The sequence below is a fragment of the Eumetopias jubatus genome, unplaced genomic scaffold (genome assembly GCF_037043125.1).
Source record: "Eumetopias jubatus isolate StellerSeaLion01/CBP00866 unplaced genomic scaffold, mEumJub1_p1.0 scaffold_12, whole genome shotgun sequence".
Classification (NCBI taxonomy): domain Eukaryota; kingdom Metazoa; phylum Chordata; class Mammalia; order Carnivora; family Otariidae; genus Eumetopias; species Eumetopias jubatus.
The window spans coordinates 109,937,786-109,957,838 of NW_028274818.1; the positions used below are offsets into that span (position 1 = coordinate 109,937,786).

Here is a 20,053-nt window from a genome sequence, read left to right on the forward strand (position 1 = left end):
TGTGCTCGTGGTGTTGGTCACCCGCCCCTCTGGAGCTCCGGGGTAGAGCCCTAGAGCCCCATCTCGGCTCACCTCCCGAGGTTAGGAGTCTTGTGTAGGCAGCTTGCGCCAGTGCCCAAGGCCACCAGAGCCTTCCTTGCGGGTCCTGCCCTTCTGCCTCTTGGAAACATCATGCCTCACCAGCAGAGCTCCAGACCAGCATCACGGCATGGCCTCTGAGCTGGGGCTGGGCTCTGAGATGCAGCACAGTGGCCTGGAGGGCAGCATGAGAAGGGCCTTACCCACGTGTACTGACCCAGGCAGGCCCCACTCCCCCAGGCTCTGTCCTCCCTCTGCTGTGCTCCTGGGGCCGCCTGGGAGGGTCTTTGACCAGGGGCCCCAGGCCCCCCAGCGGCTGCTGTGGGTTGTCCCTTTGGGGCTGGCTGCATGGCGCTGGACACAGTAGGCACACAGACCCCCGTCGTAAATCGGGACAGCCCACTGAGAGGTGGCAGCCTTCGCCACAGACTGCCGAGTGCCCAGCTTCTGATCAAGCCTCTGTCCTGGGGGGACAGGAGGGGAAATGGAGGCAGGGGGGCCGGGCCCGTGTGGTCCCTGGCATCTTCTTGGCCATGTTGGCCCAGGGGCAGATGGAGGCTTGCAAAGCACCCGTTGCCCCCTCGGTGAGAAGTCTGTGTCTTGAGGAGGGGACCAGCCTCTGTGGCCCCCACCCCAGTGACCAGTCCTGGGCAGGCGTGTGGGCCTCCAGTCCTCTCTGGGCCTCAGTTTCTCAATCTCTGAGCCAGGAGGCGGGCCAGCTGGTCATGATGCTGGGGATCTGGGGGAGAGGGTGGAGGCGGGTGCTCACCCTGTGCTGCTATGTGGGACCCCTGCCCCCATTCCCTACACTTTCCACATGTGCTGGCACGCTGTCCCGTGGGCTCGTGCTCCCCGCTCTGAGGGACGAGGCCTGCTATGTGCCCAAGGCTTCGGAGCCAGGGAGTGTCCCTGTGAGAGCCCAGTAAGCACCGGGCAAAAACCGCACTGGCTCCCCTCTGCCCGTGAGGCAGAAGGACACAAGTCCCATGCCTGCAGGACCTGCCCAAGGTCACGTGACACCTGAGCCCCTGGAGCACCAGCCCTGGGCCTGTGCAGAGTGTGTCCGCAGGCTGGGGTGAAACAGGCTGCAGAAGACACAGGGCCGGGGTGGCGGGGGGGGGTGGGGGCAAGGTCACAACACCAGGGCCCGGGAGGGCTGTGCTCCCTGTCTAGGAAGCCCGGCCCTGAGACCCAGAGGGCGCCCCCGAGGCCCCCGCTCTTCTCCCTGAGCTGTGCTTCCTTCAGCCGGAGAGAGATTGATTTAGCTTTGAGGCCGGGTGATTTATAAATATGCATGAGGACCAGCACTTACTTAACCATGCTGTTTAATTCTCTCTGCGTCCCTGCCTCTTCCAGCAGGGCCTGTTGATATGTGCATCAGGCCCCGGTGGCAGGCACCCTCCCTCCCGGGCCGGGCAGGGGCCCCTGGGTCTCGCCCTCCATGCAGGCCTGTGAGCCCCAGGCCCGGAAGGTCCTCAGGGATGATGGCCCCCGCCCTCGCTCTTCTGCAGATGGGAGAGGGCCAGCACGGTTGGGGGCGGAGGGGCCCCAGGTGCTGCCCGCCACCCCCTGCCCGTGGGACTCAGGACGCACAGGGGGCAGCCATTCCTGTGAGCTAGCGCAGAGTCAGGCTCTGGGGGGGTGAGCGGGGCGCACACTGTGGCCCAGCCCCGCCTGGCCCATGGCTGCTCTCCCAAAAACGTGCGGCAGGCGCCCCCGCGACCCCAGCCACCCTGTGTCCGGCCCTGGCCTTCTGCTTCGACTGGGTGGTTCTTTGGCAGAAGCGCCAGTTCCGTCCACGAGTGACACAGGCGTGGGTCACCTGCTCGTCTAAGGAAGCCTAGAACTTCTCCCTTTGAGGTTCTTGTCAGGACCGCCAGCGCCTCAGCTGCGAATCACACAAGGCCACCCGTCTTCGGCGCGTTACGGCCATTTCCCCCTTTCCTCCTCAGAGCCGCCACCTAGCCGCGGATGTCAGCCGAGCTGCCGCTCTGTCCCACGTGCACGGCACTCCCGCCCGTGGGAACCGCTCCCCGCTGAGATGCCCCTGCTTCGTAGGCGCCTGCGCCACGCCCCGGGGGCCTGCCCTCACCGCTGAGCGGGAGGTCGGTGACGAAGCAGAGGTCATACGAGGCGTGCCGCCTGGGGCGACACGGGCTGCCCTAAGAGTGGGGTGGGAGCCCGCAGGCGGCCCTTGGCACTGTGGGGTCCCTGGCTCCCCTTGGTGGGTCCCTATGGGGCTCTGGCTGTGGACCAGGCACTGGGTCCCCTTCACCGGTCTGGGGGACAGAACAAAGCCTGATCCTCACGGAATCACCACCTGCTGGAAGCCTCTGTGAGCCCCTGCTCCCGGGGGCTGGACGTCCCGTGGTGAGCCGGCCGGGGCGCCTGTGTTCCCCTCTGCTCCCGGGCCTCCCTGGTGTCCACCACACCGTGCTGCCCACACAGAAGCCGAAAGGCAGCCTCCTTTTACCGAGAGGGGGTGGTGTACCAGGCAGAGCCCCGTGGACACGCTGCCCAGCCACATGGTCCTGACACACGGCTCAGCCCCTGCCTGCCCAGGGACCGCTCTATAGGGCGTGGGGGGAGGGGGTTAAGAATGGGGTCTGCGTGACATCCTAGGATGACCACAGTGCCCACGTCCAGTTTGTCTGGGCCCACGGGCGGCTGCCCTGGGAGACAGTCCACTCTGGACCCTGGGAGGACAGCATCTGGCCACCTGGTCTGTGCACTCCCCAATTCCACACAGGGCCAGACTCCTGGGGGGGTCCCGACTGCACCCGCCAGCCACACTTCCGCCTAGTGTCCTCCAGCCCTCAGCTTTCTGAGCCCGGTGTGGAAGGCTCCAGGTGGCAGGCGCCTACAGACACCCAGGACCTCAGGGCATTGACACTTCATCTCGGGGACTAGGCCTGTGCACCCCACCCCACCAGCCTGGCCAGTTGAGCAGCAGGGAACACAGCTGAGAAGCAGGTCCTAGAGTTCTGCCGGGACCCAGGCTGGCCTGTGCCCTACCTTGTGGTCCAGGTCTGCACGTGCTAGGCACCCCGAAGCACCCGTGTGTCGAGACCCAGATGAGACAGGCCTGAGCAGAGTGGTTGGGCCCCTGCCAGACATCTCTAGGGAGGACAGCCGGCAGCACCAGAGAGCAGAGCTCTGCCCTCGGGATGGGGGGCCTGGCAGTGTGCAATGTCTTGGGGGGGCCTGCAGGAGCCCTGAGGGCCCGGGGTCAGGGAGCCCGCACACAGGAAGCTGGGTGTCCCTCACGGGGGACGTGGCAGTGAATTCCGACCAGCTGTGGAGGCACAGAGGCACGAGGGTGCCCTGGAGGCTCAGATGTTGCGGCCTGGCAGCCGGATGGGTGCATCCTGAGGCCCTGGAGATGGGCAGCGCTGCTGGTGGGGCCGGGCAGCCTGTGGTCGCTGCAGTCAGCGTCCGGGCCCAGCTCTAGGGTCCTGCACAGGACAGCGGAGGGGTGCCCGGCCAGACAGGTGTGCGCCCCCAGCTCCTCTGGCTGGCCCTGGGGTGACATGGGAGTCAGGGCCTACACCCAGCCAGCACGTGTTCCCTCACCCAGCCCGGACCTGCTCTCCCATCTGGGTGCCCACCGCTTGCCGCCTTTTTTTTTTTTTTTTTTTTTTTTTTTTTTAAACTTTATGGGGATAGGATTCACGTATCACATACGTCACGCAAAGTGAGCGATTTAGTGGTTTTGGTGGACTTGCAGATGGCTTACAACTCTCATCACCTCAGAAAGCCATCCCATGCCTCCACTGTCTCCTGCCCCGTGGCAGCCCCTGGCCCGCTTGCCACCCACGTGGGGGCTCCTGTTCTGGATGTCTCGTTTGTGTGGAATCCTGTCATGGGATCCTGTGGGGGGGGGCTTCTCTCACTGAGCATCGTGTGTCCAAGGACTGCGTGCGTTGTTGCGGACGTCAGAACTGAGTAACAATCCGCTGTGCCGACACGGTTCTTCCCGCCTTTGTTCTGCGACAAGTAACGATGCTGCGAATGCTTCCTCGTGAACATAGGTTTTATTTCTCTTGGGCAGACCCCGGTGTGCAGGCTTGCTGGGCCGTACGGTGACTCCACATTTAACTGCTCGAGGAGCTGTTACCTTGGCGGCCGCGCCATTTTATATCCACAGCAGCAGTCTGGGGGGGGCTCTGCCTCCTCCCTGCCTTCGCCAGCGCTTGTTACCTCGTGGGGACTTTGGTTTCCCTTCCCTCACTAGCGATGACCTCAACTTTGGGCTTTTTGTCACGTACTTACTCGTTTCTGGGTCTCCTCCTTGCAGAAGTGTGTCGTCAGCCCCGCCCGTCTTAGAATCTGTTACCTGGTCTTGTCACCACTGAGTCAACGTCGTGGGTACGAGTCACGTACTGCCTGTGTGACTCACAAATATTTTCTTCCGCTCTGTACGTTGTCTTTTCCTTTTCTTGGTGTCCTTGAAGCACAAAGTTTTTCACTATGATGACGTTTAGTTTTTCTTTTTCTTTTCTTCATTTCCAGCATCCTGTCCGGGAATGCATGGCCGAATCCAGCGTCACGAAGGCTTACGCTCATGTTTTCTTCTGGGTGGTAGTTTTAGGTCTTACACTTAGGTGTTTGGGTGTTTGATTTTGAGTTTGGTTTTACATATGGTGTGAGGTAGGGGTCCAGCTTCACGCGTTTGCCCGTGGACATCCCGTGGCCCCAGCACGTGTATTAAAGACTGTTCTTCCCTGTTGAGTGGTGTTGGCACCCTTGGGAACCGTGGAAAATCTGGGCTCTCGGTTCTCTTCTGGTGAGTTCACAGTCTGTCCCCGTGTGGGCGCCACTGGCACCTTGCGGGGGGAGGGGTCGTCGTGCTGTCTCCCCTTCAGGGGTGCCGGGTTATTCAGGATCCTCCCGAGCCCCTTGCAGCGCCACGTGACTTGGAGAAGCAGCTGGGATCTGGGTGATGCGGGATGAAGGGCACATGCCCGCCAGCTGGGTGCGGTCATTGTCACACACACGCCGTCCTCCAGGCCGCGGGTGCTTATTTCCGTCTTTGTCCCTGCCAGCGCGGTCTGCTCACTATTGTTTTCAGTGTGCTCTGGCTCGGTTCCGTGGGCTGGGACACTCCTCTGGCCCTGGCACCGGCGCTCCGGAAACCGGCCTCTGGACCGGGCTCGATGCGGCCTGCTACACAGCCCGTACACGTCCCCGTGGGAGGGCCTTCCTCCTCCTCCTCCCACTTTCCTCCTCGGATTCTTTCCACCCGAGGTCAGCAAACCCGAGCCCACGGGCTAGGGCCAGCCGGCTGTGTGTTTTGGCAAATAGAGCTCTCTTGAAACCTGGCAGTGCCTGTCTGTCTACTGCCTCTGAGGCCGCCCCACGCTGCAGTGGCAACAGAGGCCGTGTGGCCCACAGACCTGAACACTTGCTTCCTGCCCGCTCACAGGAAGGATTGCTGGCCCGTGTGGTAGCTGTCTGCAGCAGACAGGAGAGCAGCCCACCAGACTCGTTCCCCCGGACCGGTGCGCCCGAGGGAGGGAGCCTCGCCTACCCCAGCCTTCGGGGCCCCAAGCCTCTGTCCCCTGACCCACTCTCGGCCTATTTCCCCTCAAAGGAGGGTTTGTGAAGGACAGAGTAGGACATGCACCGTGACCCAGGGCTTCTGTGCGGGGCACCTTGTCCCTCGTGCTGCAGTGTGGGCCCTTAGCCCCTGCAGCAGCGGGAGGGCTGCCTGCCCTTGACCCCAGCTGCCTGTGAGTCCCCCCACTTTCCCGCCACAGTCAGGATGGGGCAGGGGTCAGCAGTCACTCCTGGCACTGTGGTGACCCAGGTCGGAGCGTAAGCCCTCGGCCCTGCTCCTTGCAGCATCCCGAAGGCATGGCCCCAGAGCCTCCCAGGAGGCTGCCGCCCACCCGGTGGGGACCAGGATGCCCTTGGTGCTCCGTCTTGCTGCTTTCGGAGCCTCCCCTAGAGACAGCATCCATTCCCTGTCGCTTTGTTATAAACACCCCAGCTTAACACAGGAGCCACCTTGTTCTCGCTGACTCTGCTGGTCTCTCCTGGGCAGGATCTCCGGCTTCCAGCAGGTGGGCCGGCAGGGAGGCTGGAAGAGCCAGGGCCTCTCGTGCGGCCTTCATCCCGGGGAGGCTCCGTCGGTGTGGGCTCTGGTGTGTCTGAAGAGGGCAAGCCTCAGCGCACACACTCAGACCTCGATGCACCACGTCGACCTAGGGGCTGAGGGGGACCCCATGGGGAGGATTCGGGGGGTAGCGGGCACTGAGACCTGCCCCGGGACCGTCCTGCTGCGGCTGCTTATCTGGAGGGGGGTCTCAGGCCCGCAGTGGGTCTTCACGCTCGGGAACGTCTCCCGAGGAGCAGCCTGCCCCAACTGCGGGGAGAGGGCGTGGGTTATGCCCGTGGGCATGTTTCTATCCCAGAACTGGGGCGCCAGCGTTGGATGCTAATCCTCACACAGAAGCAGAGCAGAGTCAGGGTGGCAGCAGTAGACTGTGGTCTTAGGCTCGCTTGTCAGTTGGAGCGTGAAGGGGAGGGAAGCCAGGTGGGCTAGGATGCCCAGGACTGATCCACCACGGCTGCGCCCACAGGGCACGTTACGTCCTCACAGCCTGATTCTGCGGGGCTGGCCGGGTTGGGGAGCTCGCTTCCTGAGCCCCAGCGCTGGCAGGCTCGGCACCGCCTGGACAGCTGATGGCTGTGCTTGGCCATCCCCAATCCCCTCTGCAGGCCAGTTGTGGTGCAGGGGTGAGCCTGGGGGGGGGGGGTGGACCGCAGCCCCCACCCCTGCCCCAGGCCCCCTCAGCAAGGTTTCCCAGCGCCCGTGGCCGTTCTCTTCAGCAGAGTCAGGGACGCGGCCCTGCCTGCCCCACCGGGTCCTTATGGCTCCGCACAGGACGGAGGGAATGGGCAGAGGCCAGTCCCACACCCGGGGAGTCTGGCTGTGGCCCCCAGGTCAGCTGACATGCCGGGGAGCCCCTCCCTCTTCCTTACCCACTGCCCACGCACTGAGGAAATGGTTCACGGTGGTACGGAACTTTACGGTCTATGAGGGTCTTCAATATAGGTCACTCTGTTGGTCCCCGGCGTTGCTCAGGGGTGGGTCATCCATGTTTTCCAGGTGAGGGAGCTCGAGGCCGTGCTGAGTGGTGTGGCTAGCAGGAAAGCTCACCCTGGCGCTGGCCACGGGTACTTGCGGGTGCTCTCTCCGTGACACGGGTGCCCCCCCCCCCCCAGAGGTGGAGGCTAGGCCACGGGGCTGTGTTCGCTGGGCTCTGCAGCAAGTCTGTCTGGGCTCCCCAGGTCAGAGGTCATCCCAGCCAGGGCACAGTGGCCACTGACCACCGTCTGGGGTGGGTGGGGATCCTGCTGTCTGCAGGCAGAGTTGTGAGGAGGGGGAGCTTTCATGGCTCACCCCCAAACTGGGGAGACAACTCTTGCTGTGGCCAAATTAGTTTGGGTGCCAACCCCACAGAGTCATCCTCACTGTGAATGCCAGGGGCTGAGGCCTCCCCGTGCCTGGCCTGCTCAATACTGACCCTTTTGAGTGGGTCATTTGTCCCAGCTCATCAGACCCTCATCAGCCAGTAAGAATTTTCTCCCTGGGCTCCTCCCTCTGTCACTCCCCTCTGGCTAAGCCCTGCTGGGATTCTAAAATCCCCTGGCACATGTTTTCTATACCTGCAGTGCACCCTCGAGGGGAGGACCGCCCCCAGAATGACACGGTCCTGGGCGGGAGCAGTGGTTCTCCTTCCTGCCCACATGTGTCTGGCGTCTCCATGACAGAGGGGGACCGTCCCAGGACCTCGATGTCCAGGCGCAGGTCCCCTGACTCACCCCGCACCTGCCTCCCCGCGCAGCCCCCTGGCGTGAGTGGTCATGTCCTGTCTCTGGCCCAGGAGAGCATCTGCTTTGTGGCCGAGGGAAGGAGGGACTTGACCCTCTGGCTGAGCAGGGGTGGGCCCAGGCCTGAGGCCTGCCCACTGTAGTTTGTTCTTACATTTTTGAAGGGTTGAAGGAAAACCAAGGGAAGAACAACGTTTGGGGACACGTGAGTGATGAGAGTTGGGTCTGTGTTTTTGCGCGGCTCATGGCTCGCTCCTGGATGCCCAGCGTAGACGCAGAGCGGGCTGGTGGATGGAGGCGTGTGACCGTGAAGCCTGCACTCCCGCCCTGCGTGCCCACCCACCCTCCAGCCCCCAGAGGCCCAGAAAGTAAGCTGCCAGCCTGTCTGCTGTCACTGGGCCTCTGCCCAGCTGCACGGGGCCGATGGATTTCACACACTCGGTCATCTTTCCCAGACTGTTCAAACTGGAGGGACTAGTAACACTACCTCCCAACCCGAGAGTCTGTGATTCATTCGGAACTACAGGATGTCTCTTTATCCTTTGGGGTTTTTACAAGGTTCTCAGAAACCTGTCAAGGGCCCCGAGTCCTCCCTGCTCAGGGCCTTCCCCGGCAGGCTCCTCGGGGTCCCGGGCCCCCACCCAGCTGCTACCGCCCGCCCTCCACTGACCGCAGGTGGCCTTCCTCGCTCTTTCTTTCCTGCCCTCTCCCTGAGGAGAGGGGCCCAGGGGGCCATGGCTGCTGACCCACAGCTCTGGCCAAAGCTGGTGTCTCTGCTCTCCCCATCCATGAGGGGCTTGTGGGCCTCCTTCCCCTGTGCCCGTAACCCTGGGAAGGTGTTTACTTTCCAGAGGTGCCATGCAGAAGGGGGAGGATCCTGTTGCTCCTCCCCCATCCCCTTCCTCCTCCCCTTTCCAGGCGCATTTGGGGGTTCTGGGCTGGCTGCTGGCCCCTCCCCGGACCCCGTGGTGGTTGCACTGTCTTTCAGTGACGTGGCGGGACCACACCCATGGCAGCTTGAGCTCGTGTGCTGACCCTGCTGCACTTAGCAGATGTGTCTGCAGCCAGCCTGCTTCCTGGGGGAGTGGGATGATCTGAATAAAGTCTCCATCCCTCCCCCACCCCATCCATTTTCTCTAGAAGAGAGAGGAGAGATGTGTGGGCGGGAGTCACAGAGGCAGTGGGAAATGGGATTGTTGGAGAGGAGAGGGCAGATCACTGTGTATTGAGCGGGAAGGAGACGGGCCATGGTTGTTCAGCTGGCCCGGGGTGCCTGGCTGACGGAGACGGATGGGGTTGCGGGCCAGTGGCCTCCGGCCTGTCGGCTCAGGAGACACCAGCCTCCCAGAGCACCTGGCTTGGGGCCTTCTGCTCTCTGCTTCGGCAGACGCTGAGGCCTTTGAGACGGCCCTCTCCCTCCCTTGCCCTGCGGTGGCCCCTGTCCTTGTCACGGAGGCCAGGGAGTGATGGCCAGAGGCGTGGCCCTTGCTGTGACCCCACAGACGTCCCTCCCGACTGAGGAGGCAGCAGCCTCTTCCATGTGGGGCATCTCCTGGTGTCTGAGCCCCCAGGAGCCACCTTCTGCGTGGAGGGCAGGGGGTATAGCGGAGGGAAGTTTCCTGTGCCCGGCTCCTGCCCCGCCTCCACTGGCTTGGGGCACGGGCAGGTTGTTTAGACCATAAACTGGGGCTGCACTCAGCAGATCCAAGAGCATGAGAAAGAAGAGGTGAGACCCCCCCCCCCCAGATTGTCACAGGGTCAGCAGGGTCTCAGAGGCAGATCCCCTGGACAGTGGATGCCCAGCAGCACTAGGGGCAATGGTCTCCAGTGCCCCTTCCCCTTGGGGTTCTCTGACCTTGATATGTGTGTAAGTCTGTGTGTTGTGTGCCCACCGTGTGTGTATGTGTGTGGGTGTCTGTATCAGTATGTATGTGTGTTCATCTGTGTCCGTGTGTGCTCCGTGAGTGTGTCTGTGTGCACGTGTGTGCACCTGTCTGCACACACGTGTGTATCTGTTCGTGTGTGTGCATGTGAACCTGCCCTCACTCCGGAGTGTGAGTGAACTCCGGTACCATCGAGCGTTCAGTCCCCGTGAGTGTCTGGACGGTCTTTGTGTCCGGGCGCCCCTTTCCGTCACGGCCACGAGGCAGGACAGCAGAAGTGAGTTTCCACAGACTGACCGCGCCGGTAACCGGTGTCCAGAGCAGCACGTGGAGCATCACAAACACCCCGGAGCCGCCCGTGCCGGCCCCTCCTGCCCTCCGTGGCACAGAGCAGTGTGGCCTGCCGCTGTGGGGTGTCCCAACGGGACTGACAGTGTGGGCTCCGCTGCGTCTGACGTGTGATGTCCGGTGCTGTTTGCGCGCCCATCCTCGCGGACGGATGGTCTTCCACGTGGGGACCACACGCTGCATGTGATGGGCACGGACCGTGGGTGCCTGATTCCTGGTGGCCGTCTCTGAGGCCCCGAGTTCCCGGCCCTGGGATGTCGCCCTGCTCTCCTCAAGCAGGCACACCGCCAAGTGGCGTTTTCAGGGCAGCCGTGTCAGTTCCCGTCCTCACCAGCACAAGCCCTGGCTGCTTGGCACCCGTGGTGCTCGGTGTTCTCCATCTGTTCGGTGCCGGCCGGGCGTTCGGGGGGGAGCGCGGGGTATCTCACCGCCGTGGTAATTGGCATCCCTCTGACGCTTAATTTGCGCTCCATTTTATGCTTTGTTGGCCCTTTGGATACTTTTGTGAAGTGTTCACCTTTTTTGCCCATTTTGAAACTTGAATTGTCTGCTTTTGCCTTGCCTGTTTGTGTGAGTCCTCTGGGGTTCTGGCCCTGAGTCCTGGGTCGGGTTTCTGTATTTCCAGTGACCGCCTCTGCCCATCGCCTGCTCACTCTCTGAGTCCAGTGTGCTTGTGTTCACGTGTGGCCAGCGCTTCGGAACCTGTTTCCGAAAAGCCTCTGTCTGCTCCAAGGTCACCATGTTCTCTTGTGTTTTCTTCTAACAGTGTTTTGTTTTATCTTCTGTTTGTAAATTTGCCCTCCATCAGGAGTTGGGGGTTTGTGTGTGCTGTGAGGTCAGGGTGATTAGGGCATCCCATGGCCCCCACACCATTTACTGGGGAGACGACCCTTCCCCCCGGTCTCCGTCTGTCCATGCGTCAGTGGCTCTCGGTCGTCACCGCTGAGACTCAGGTGTCGTGGCATCTGCCACGTGGTCCTACAGTCGTGCTCACCTGCCACAGGCTGCGTGGCTCATCCGGGCCCTGGGTCAGGTCTGAGATTTCAGGTTGTTCCCCACATGCTTACTGAGTGCCACACGGAGGCCGGGCCTCACTTGCTCTCCATCTCTGCATTGCTGACCTTGTTTCCCTGGGGTGGACGGGCCTCTTCCAGGCCAGGAGGGAAGAGGTGGGACACGTGGCAGACAGGCCTTTGTCCTCCCAGCCGCAGCCTCAGGGAGGAGGAGGCTTCTTTCCCAGCCTTTCCTGGCTACCGAGGATAAAACCTCAGGAAAGTGGCCTCGCCTGGTCCCAGGGCCACCCTCGCACTGGTTTCTGGGGTCAGGCAAGAGGGGGTTCCTCATTGGCCAGAGTGGGCCGGTGTCTGCTCACCGGGGTGGGGGCTGCCCCTTCAGGGAGCAGCGGAGGGGGCCTTCGAGGTGGGCCTGCTGGCTGAGTGAGGGTTCTCCTGGGGGGCAACCAGGGTCCCCAGCAGAGGCGGGTGGACGAAGCAGCAGAGAAGCTTGACACAGTGACTTGAACACCTGTGTCCACACAGAACCGGCACGTGACTGCTCGTAGTGGCTTTCTCCATAAGTGCCCAAACTGGAAGTGACGAAGGTGCCCCTCAGGAGTGAGCGGACCCGCAAACTGGTGTGTCCGCACAAGGGAGTGTGACTCAGCTTTCTAAAAAGAAATGAGTCAGCAAGCCAGCAGAGGGTGGGTGGAGCCTTCCGTGCACAGCACTAAGTGAGAGCTGCCCGTTTGAAGAGGCTCCGGCTGGCCGTGTTCTGGAAAAGCCAGAACTATGGAGGCCATGAGCGTGGGGCCAGGACACGTGATGGGCATTTGTCAACACCCACTGAATCTGATCACGACATCAATGTGTGTGTCATTGTGACATCATCCATGAGGCCAGCGAGTGAGCGACCTTCCAGTGCTCGGAGCAGTGCCCCAAAGCAGGACCGGGCTCGACCTCAGTGCCTGGGCAGCCGAGAGGCTGAACCCAGAGGCGCGAGGGCCTGCGCTCAGCGTGATGCTCCTCACGCACGGCCTGCAGGTGTTGGACCCAGTAACCGCGTTGAGGGTGGGCGGCTAGGGCAGCAGGGGAGGAGCCGAGCTGGGCCACGCTGTGGCAAGGTGTGGAGGTGGATGTCCGTGTGAACCCGTCCTCAGTGTAAAATAGACACAAGTGGCTGGGCTCGCAAGTGTTTGTAGACTCGCAGCCGAGCGAGGCCCGTGTCCACACTGGCAAGCCGTTGATGGCTCTTGTGCTGCTCGGAACAGGGACGGGGGCATGGCCACGCGGGGACTCTGAGCTCTCGTCGCGATCTCTCTCTAAGTTCTGTATTGTTTTTCTATGTCTGTGGACCTTGAGACAGCAGGGTGTGTGGGAGCAAGGCCCCCAGGCGTGAGAATATTTGCCAGTAGAGTGTTTTGAGGGTATAGAGGTTTCGAGATGCCCCTCCTATTTGCTTTTACAACTGTTGTGCGGGAAGACAGAGAGGCACTCGGGTGACCTGATCACCTGCAACATTCCGAAGGGCTGTCTCGCAGGTTTTTCCGTGTTTTCTTCCCCAGCTACTGCTTACCACTCCTTGAGGCGGGTAACGGCACCATCATCGGCTTATTGATCAGGGCGTAGAGGCCTGGGGAGGGGGTGGCCGTCCCTGCCCTCACGCTCCAGTGTTGAGGCCCCACATCGATCACCAGAGCCTTGCGGCGTGGGTCCAGGCTGTACTGACCTGCCCTGTGGTCCTGCAGGGCAGCTACGACCAGAGCAGAACCAAAGTGCTGCACATGAGCATGAACCCGGCCAGCGCGGCCAAGCAGCGGCTCCGTGAGGACCAGGCCCGGCTGCAGGAGGAGTGCGAGCAACTACGGGAGCTCGTGCATGCCCTGGAGCGAGGCGGTCCCGTCCCTGCCGGCCTGGAGGCCGCTGCGAGTCTGCCTTCGTCCACGGAGCTGACAGGTAGGTCCGTGCCCCCGCGTCCTTGGGCCATCTCGTGGGCAGGGGGCGGGGGGAGGGCCTGGGACCGAACACCTCGCGGCTGCAGGTCACGGCAGGACGGCACAAGGCAGTAGTGGGGAGACGCTTTCCAGCCCCCCTCACACAGATTAATGCCCTTTTTCAGTGTACACGTGTCCCATTAATCATGAGTAGATCCGACACTCATGGAAACAGGGACCATCTTTCACGGGGCTCAGTACCTTGTGCAGAGCCCAGCACCTGAGCAGGTGAGCTCGGACTCGGGAAGCTGCCTCTCTAACACGGCCGCACCCTCACTCTGCAGCTCCGCAAATCAGGGTGACAGCCCCTGAGCCCGCGGCTCGTCCCTGCCGGTGCGGGAAGATGACCCTCCTGTTCCCACGGAGTCCCATGCTGGACCTGCCCTGCGAGTGCAGAGACCAATGGCCCACCAGCAAAGGTGGGCGTGTGTGAGTGCCCCGCTTGCCTGGGGTCACCGTCCGCCATGAGGGCCATGCGCGGAAGCCAGCCTCTCAGCGGTGGAGCGTGGCCAGGAGGGCTTCTGCCCAGCCCTTCCTGCCGCAGCTCTGGCCGGGTCGCTGGGCCGTCAGTGTCACTGAAGGCCCTCCCGACAACCTCCTCATGCGGCTCATCTCATCCCTGTGGAGGCGGCAGGGTGCTAGCCACCCCTCGTCTCCCTCACTCTGCCTAGCCCTGCCTAGGACTTGTTCTCCACGTGTCCTCTTGGTCAGTGCTCTTGGACACAGCCCCGTCTCTGTCCTGTTTGCCTTTGCCATGAGCCTGCCCTGGGGTGAGCTGGCAGGCACTCCCTGGGAGGTTTGGGGGTTTTGTTTTCTCATTGTCAAGGAAGATGTGAACCCACAGAGACAGGCTATTACAACAAACTTGGAATCAGGGAAGTTGGTGGGCGGGGGGTTGAAGGGTGAGCAACGGTGGAGCCAGGAGCCTGTCTGAGCCATGCCCTGGAGACCCCATGGCTGAAGGTGGTGGCGGGTGGCCCCGGAGGCAGAGGATCAAGGGTGCTTGCCGGCGGGTGTAATTACAAGGCATCGGCCCCCAGGTCTTCCACCCAGCACCGGTGGTTGGCAGTGGCCTCTCCCCCAGCAAAAATGAAAAGAGGAAACAAAACCAAGGTGATTCTCTTAGAGCCTGAGTCCCAGAGAGCAGGTCCCACACGGGCAGGGCCCTCCCCAGGAACTTGTTAGGGACCCAGGATATCGGGCTCCGCATCAGGCCTGCTGGGTCAGACACACCTGTGGCCCACAGAGGGTCCCCGGATGGGAACACCAACGCCAGCACAGAGGCGGTGTGCATGGGTGCCTCGACCCCCACCCCAGCCCACCCCTCTCTCCACCCACCACAACACCTTCTGGACGGGCTCCTGGCACGGGATCTGACATTAGAGGCCCTGGCAGACCAGGCCTGTCTCCGGCACGACCTGCAGAGCCCTCTGCTCACTGTGAGCAGGGGCCCAGGACTGTCGGCCCTGAGGACGAGAACAGCACAAGTGGGAAGAGAAAGCCTTCAAGGGATTGTTCCCGGATGTCTTCGGAGAGGAAGAAGAATGTGTTGCTTTACTTTGAAGAGTGTTTTCAAAGAGGAAACACGTAAACTCTTCTGGAAGTTAAAAACACCAAAAGTGAAATGAAAATCTAAACAGAAGACTTACAAAATTGGGGGAGGTTATGTGAACAGGAGAGCAGAGGCCGGATGAAGGTGGGAGGGGCGTGGGGTGTCCGCGGTTTGTCTGGTGGGTCCAGGAGAGGGCAGGGACCCCGGGAATGCGCGGCTGGCCGGAGGGAGGCGCCCCACACTGGGACGTGTCATCCTGGGACTTCTGAACGCAGGGACGAGGGGACCTGTTGCCTCCCGTAGTGGGAGAAAACGGGCCGCTCCGTTCTCAACCGCGGCCCAGGGAGCGAGAAAGCCTCCAGGGGCTGGGCTCCTGGTGCCTGAGAGACTGGACAGCGGCTCACGGCCAGCCCTGTGCTCAGGCCCATCAGGGAGGAATTCAGTTCCGTTTCCGATGTTCAACGTCTAGAAAACCCTACCTCGCCGTTCCCTCTCTCACGAGGCCTGTGGAGGATGCGTACCCATGAAATGAGAGCAGGAGCCAGGGAGCAACACAGATACAGGAGGCCCGAGCGGCCAGCCCTGGAGAGATGAGGAGGACCCAGGACAGCCGCCCGAGGTGCAGCCGGAGCAGGTTGAGACTGGTCAGAAGGTTCTGGAACCACTTCAGACAGATGAGGTTGCAGAACGTAAGGTGTCCAGTGTCTTGAGAGACGGTGTGGACCAGAGCTTTCCTCACCTGTGTGCCGGACTGCCGGCTCGTGGTTCCCACCGCACGGTCAGGGTGCTCCAACGTGGACACCCGGTAGGGAGGTTTGCCGAGTCGGTCACGAGTACCTGGAAAACAGAGCCACTGGAAAAGCAGGACCGTCACCAGCTGCAGGGGAAGCAGAAAGTGTGGGGGAGAAAGTCCTGGTCTCCTGCCCAGCCCAGCTCAAGTGGCTACAGTCAGGACAGCATGGGGTTCTGACGCAAGCAACTCAGGGCATCCTGTCCTGGGAGAGGGCAGAGGGCGGTGGGCACTGCTTCAGCTGTCTGACCCGGGAGCGCCATCACTCTCGTGGTTCTTCCACGAGAGGACTTAGTACCCAAGTGACCATCCAGTGGGTGCAGCTGATGCCCTGAGGGAGTGGGAGACGCCTTGTCCCGCCACTGGACTCTCGAAGGCTAGGACCTACCTGTGCAACAGAGTTGGCGTAAAAACAAAGCCTAAAATTTCAGATGTGTGTGCAAGTCTGGCTTGTGAAGGCCAGTGCGTGCCAGCGCTCCGCTGAGGCACGGGGGCTGGTCTGCAAAGACAGAGGCCAGAGCCTCATTTGGGATGGGCCTGGGGTGGGGACTTGGGGGGGGGGGGGGCGGGTCCCGTGCTGGACCCGGCAGCGGCGACTGACTGGGCGTGGGAGGGGGAAGCGGGGGGTCGCCATGTCCATCCTCGGGGCACACGGCTGCCACGGCGGGGGGAGGTGCTTCCGCCTCTCCGGAAGCTCGGTGGGAGCGGGAGCTCTGAGAGTCTCCACTGGGTTTGCAGCCTGTGTTTGCCCACGGTCTCGTGCCAGGCGTTTGTCTTACGTTTGCAGGAGAAGCGGGGGCAGCTGCATGGCGAGTGTGGTCGTGGGACCCCAGCCCCAGGCAGCTGCCTCAGCCCCGAAGGAGCGTGTTAGAACAACCATGAGCCTCGCGGATGGCGTTTAAGTGGGTAGACAGCTGGCTGCTGCTGAATGGATGGTGGCGTGCAGACGGAGCATGGGGATTAGACGCCAGCCTCTGTGGAGGCCCTGTCTGTTCCTGCCAGCAAGGCTGCAGTCCATCAGCAAACGCGCCCTCCTGAGCCACCCGTGCTGTCTGCAGTGCATGCGGTTCCAGCAGCGCAGGGCCAGGCTGCTGGGCCGTGACCTCTGACCTCCTGCCAGTTGCAGGAGCCTCGGCACTTGCAGGCCCCTGGCCAGGTGTCTGGGTACCCCGAAGATGCGCCGCAGGGAATGGGGCTCTAGTGGACTTCCAGCCACCAACAGATGCCCCCCGCGCTGCTGCCCTCCACCCCCAGTCTTGCAGGCCAGGCTGCCCTGCCACCTCTGAGCGGGCTGCCCACCCCCACCCAGGCCTTTGGCTGTGCAGACCAGTGTTGGTTGCTGGGAGCAGACCGGCTTGCTCTGGTCTGGCCTCCGGCTGAAGGCCAGAAATGAGGCAGAAAACACATACAGGGGCCCCCGCCCTTGGGCACCCCAGGGTTAGCACAGACCAGTGGACCTCGTAGGAACGTGACCAGTTCCCTGACAGATGACGTAAAGGGTGCTGACAGTCCAGACAGGTTCCCTCCTGCTGTGCACAGGACACCACCTCCGAGCTAGCCTTGCAGAGCTGCCCCCAAGTTCAGTGCAGGTGCGCACGGCCTTCAGATGGAGCAGGTGTGCCGTGGCAGGCGACTGGACTAGTGGCAGGGTCCTGGCCTCCTGAGGAGCACACCTTTGCTGAACAGGAGAAGGACCCGTCAGGCTAGCCAGGATGGGGGAGGGCGCACAGCCCCCCACCCTCCCTAACCGTGCTCTCAGAGTTCGGGGGAGAGCTGGTCTGAGTTTCTGGTGGATCTTTACAAAGGAATTGCTGAACAACCCGTAGCAAGGGCCCAGCCTCCTGGGTCGGCAGGAGCCTAAATCCTCAGCCTCCCCCAGCTGGCTCTTGGCTCCTCACTGGGCCCCCTGCAGTACCCAGGCTAGGCCAGGGAGATTATTAATTGCAGCCTAATTAGGTAATGCATTAATATTAAAATAACCGAATCTTGTCAGCAGCACAGTGAAGGTGATCAAGTTTGTCACTGCCTGGCTGTGTGGGTGCAGCTGATCCCAAGGTGTCCCTGCGTGGGGGAGGGTGGTGGGGTCCAGGGAGGAGCCCTGGACCCCCCTGCTCTGCCCGGGCACAAAGAGTAGCTTGCTTCTTCCCTCAGCCCCTCTGTCTTCTCTGCTGGCTTATGAGGCAGCTGGTCCATGCTGTGGCCACCGCCAGTTCAGCTGGCGGGGAGCCGGGGGGCCACGGGTCGTGAGTCCAAGAGGTGGCATCTAGGTGCTAGGCATTCTGGGGTGGCTCCACAAGGCATAGGCCATCTAAATTTCTGCCGTCCCCATGCCCTCGGCAAGGCAACCACCCCAGGCTTCCACTGGCTCGCACATAGGTGAGGGTAGCGTGCTGCCAGGGTGGAGATGGGGTCGACGCACCGTGGCCCCCCGAGGCAGGGGCACACAGTCCCGTTAGCCAGCAGCACTGGCTGCCTGCCACCTGCTGGACCCACAGGTGTCAGCGGGGCCTGTCCCTGCCCTTAGGACAGAGTGAGGGGAGAGCCGTGGGAATCAGGGGCCTCGGAGCAGACCCTGGGTGTAGAGGGCCAAGGGAGGGGCAGACTGTAGTGGCTGGGCAGCTTCTGCAGGCCAGGGCAGGGGGCTTCGGCTGGGCTTCGTGGGCTGAGTAGGAGGGGAGAAGGGCTGCTCTTCCAGGCAGGGGTCCTCCGGGCTTGTCCCCCGCCCCCAGCACGTGTGCTCCCCCTTGTGTGGGGCTGCAGTGAGGGCGGCCGGCAAGGAATGCACGATCCGGGTGGGGAAAGAAGACCGACGAGCCCAGAGAATCCAGGGAGCAATGTAGGGTGTCTCCAGGCACCTCCGACCCCCACCCCAGATGAGCTCTCCCATTGTCCCCCAGGGGTGGGCACTGGGAGCTGCAGGAGGGTCCCGGTCTCGGGCTCTCCTGGCCCACCCACCCTGCAGAACAGCCTTTACCCCCGAGGCCTGGCAGCAGGTGGGAAGGGAGGGGTGGCCTGGGTCTCTGAAGCCACTGGCCGGTGCCTGAGTGGCGCACACGTGGGGTGGATCTGAAAAGCACCACAGAGGCTTTAAAACAGAGCAGACATTGAACCCGAGCTTCCAGAAGGGGTCAGATGCACCCAGGTACACCAATATCAAACTGCCAGACACAGGAAACCACCACACAGGTGCTTCTGGGAGCATTAGCCCGTTTTCTCGGGGCATGTTCTTGGTGGGGACAGCTGGGTCCCTGGTCAGCACGTGGTTGGCTTCCTAAAAACTCGCCCCTGTCCCACAGTGTCTACACGTGGCCCGTGGCTGTGTTTCCCTGTAGGTGCTGGTGCTGCAGGGGTGGTTCTCAGGTGTCTGTGTGCGTGCGCACGCATGCGTGTACATGTGTGTGTGCACGTGCGTGCATGCGTGTACGTGCATTGTGTGCACGTGCGCATGTGCGTACATGCATGTGTGCACATGTGTGCGTGCATGTGTGTGTGTGCACGTGTGTGTGTTGTGATGCAGCGCATCCCCGGTGTCTGAAGATGAGCGCCTGCAGCACCTTGGGCCATCCCTGCGTCCTCTGGGGTAGGTCTGTGTTCCAGTTTCCCCCTTTATAGGATTGTTTTCTTTATATCAAGTTCAGGGAGTTTCATTTTCTAGCAGCGTCCTTCTCAGAGCAAACATTTTTCGTTTGCTCTCGGACAATGAATTTTCCTTTTACAGGAGTCTCATCTGAGAACTCTGCCTGACCCAAGGTCAAGACACTTTTTTCTTAGTTTTCTACCAAGAGTTTTTCAGTTTTACGGTAAATCTGTGATCCGTGTAGAGTTGAGTTTTGCATACGTTGTGAGGTTGAGGTTGAGGTGATTTTCGAGAGGGGTTCACATGAACGTCCAGTTGTTCCAGCGTCAGCTGTGGAAAAGCATCTTGTGCTTCCACTGAATTACCCTTGCTCCGTGGTCCTGTCCGCTGGCAGAGTTATGTGTGCCCCGTCTTCTGTCCCTCTGACCTACATGTCTGTCTCTTTGCTGCCACCACCCTGACTGGTGGCCATAGCTGGACACTCATCATCGGTACCGCCAGTCCTCGGACTCGGTGCCCCCTTTTCACGAGCGCCCTGCCCGTTCCCGTCCCGCTGCCTCTCCACATGAACGTGGGAGTCAGCTCGTCTGTATCTACAGAAATCCTGCCGACACTTTCATGGGCATCCCATTAAATCTGCAGATGAGCTTGGGGAGAATCGTACTTCTAGGTGGTGAGTCTTTCCACCCAGAACATGATGTGTCTCCACTGACTCAGGCTTCCTTGGATTTCCCTCATCAGCGGTTCCTGATTCTCTGCACACACACCCATGAAGTGCTTTGTTAGAAACGTCCCGAAGTATTTCCTTGTTGTTTTAAATTCTTGGAGTTATTGTGTGTGTGTGTTTGATCTTGCTTTGTGTCTAGAAGTATGGTTGGTCTTGTGTCCTGTGACCTCACAGAACTCACGTACCAGTTTCAGGAGGGTCTTGTTTGGATTTTGTTCATTTTATTTTTTGCAGTCATGCCATTTGTGAAGAGGGACTGCTGTATATTTT

The 20,053-nt window shown here is 61.5% G+C and overlaps 1 protein-coding gene across 7 annotated transcripts in view; it reads left to right on the plus strand.

Moving 5' to 3' along the window:
• The window catches only part of MAD1L1 (mitotic arrest deficient 1 like 1), a 318,559-nt gene that overhangs the window by 235,313 nt on the left and 63,193 nt on the right, over window positions 1-20,053 (plus strand). For 5 of the 7 annotated variants that reach the window (XM_028091876.2, XM_088016764.1, XM_028091878.2 and 2 more), the window contains 2 exons: window positions 12,892-13,099; window positions 13,422-13,556. In XM_028091876.2, the coding sequence (XP_027947677.1) occupies window positions 12,892-13,099; window positions 13,422-13,556 (343 nt within the window). The remainder of the gene's footprint in view (window positions 1-12,891; window positions 13,100-13,421; window positions 13,557-20,053) is intronic. The other 2 variants (XM_028091880.2, XM_028091873.2) reach the window with 1 other exon arrangement.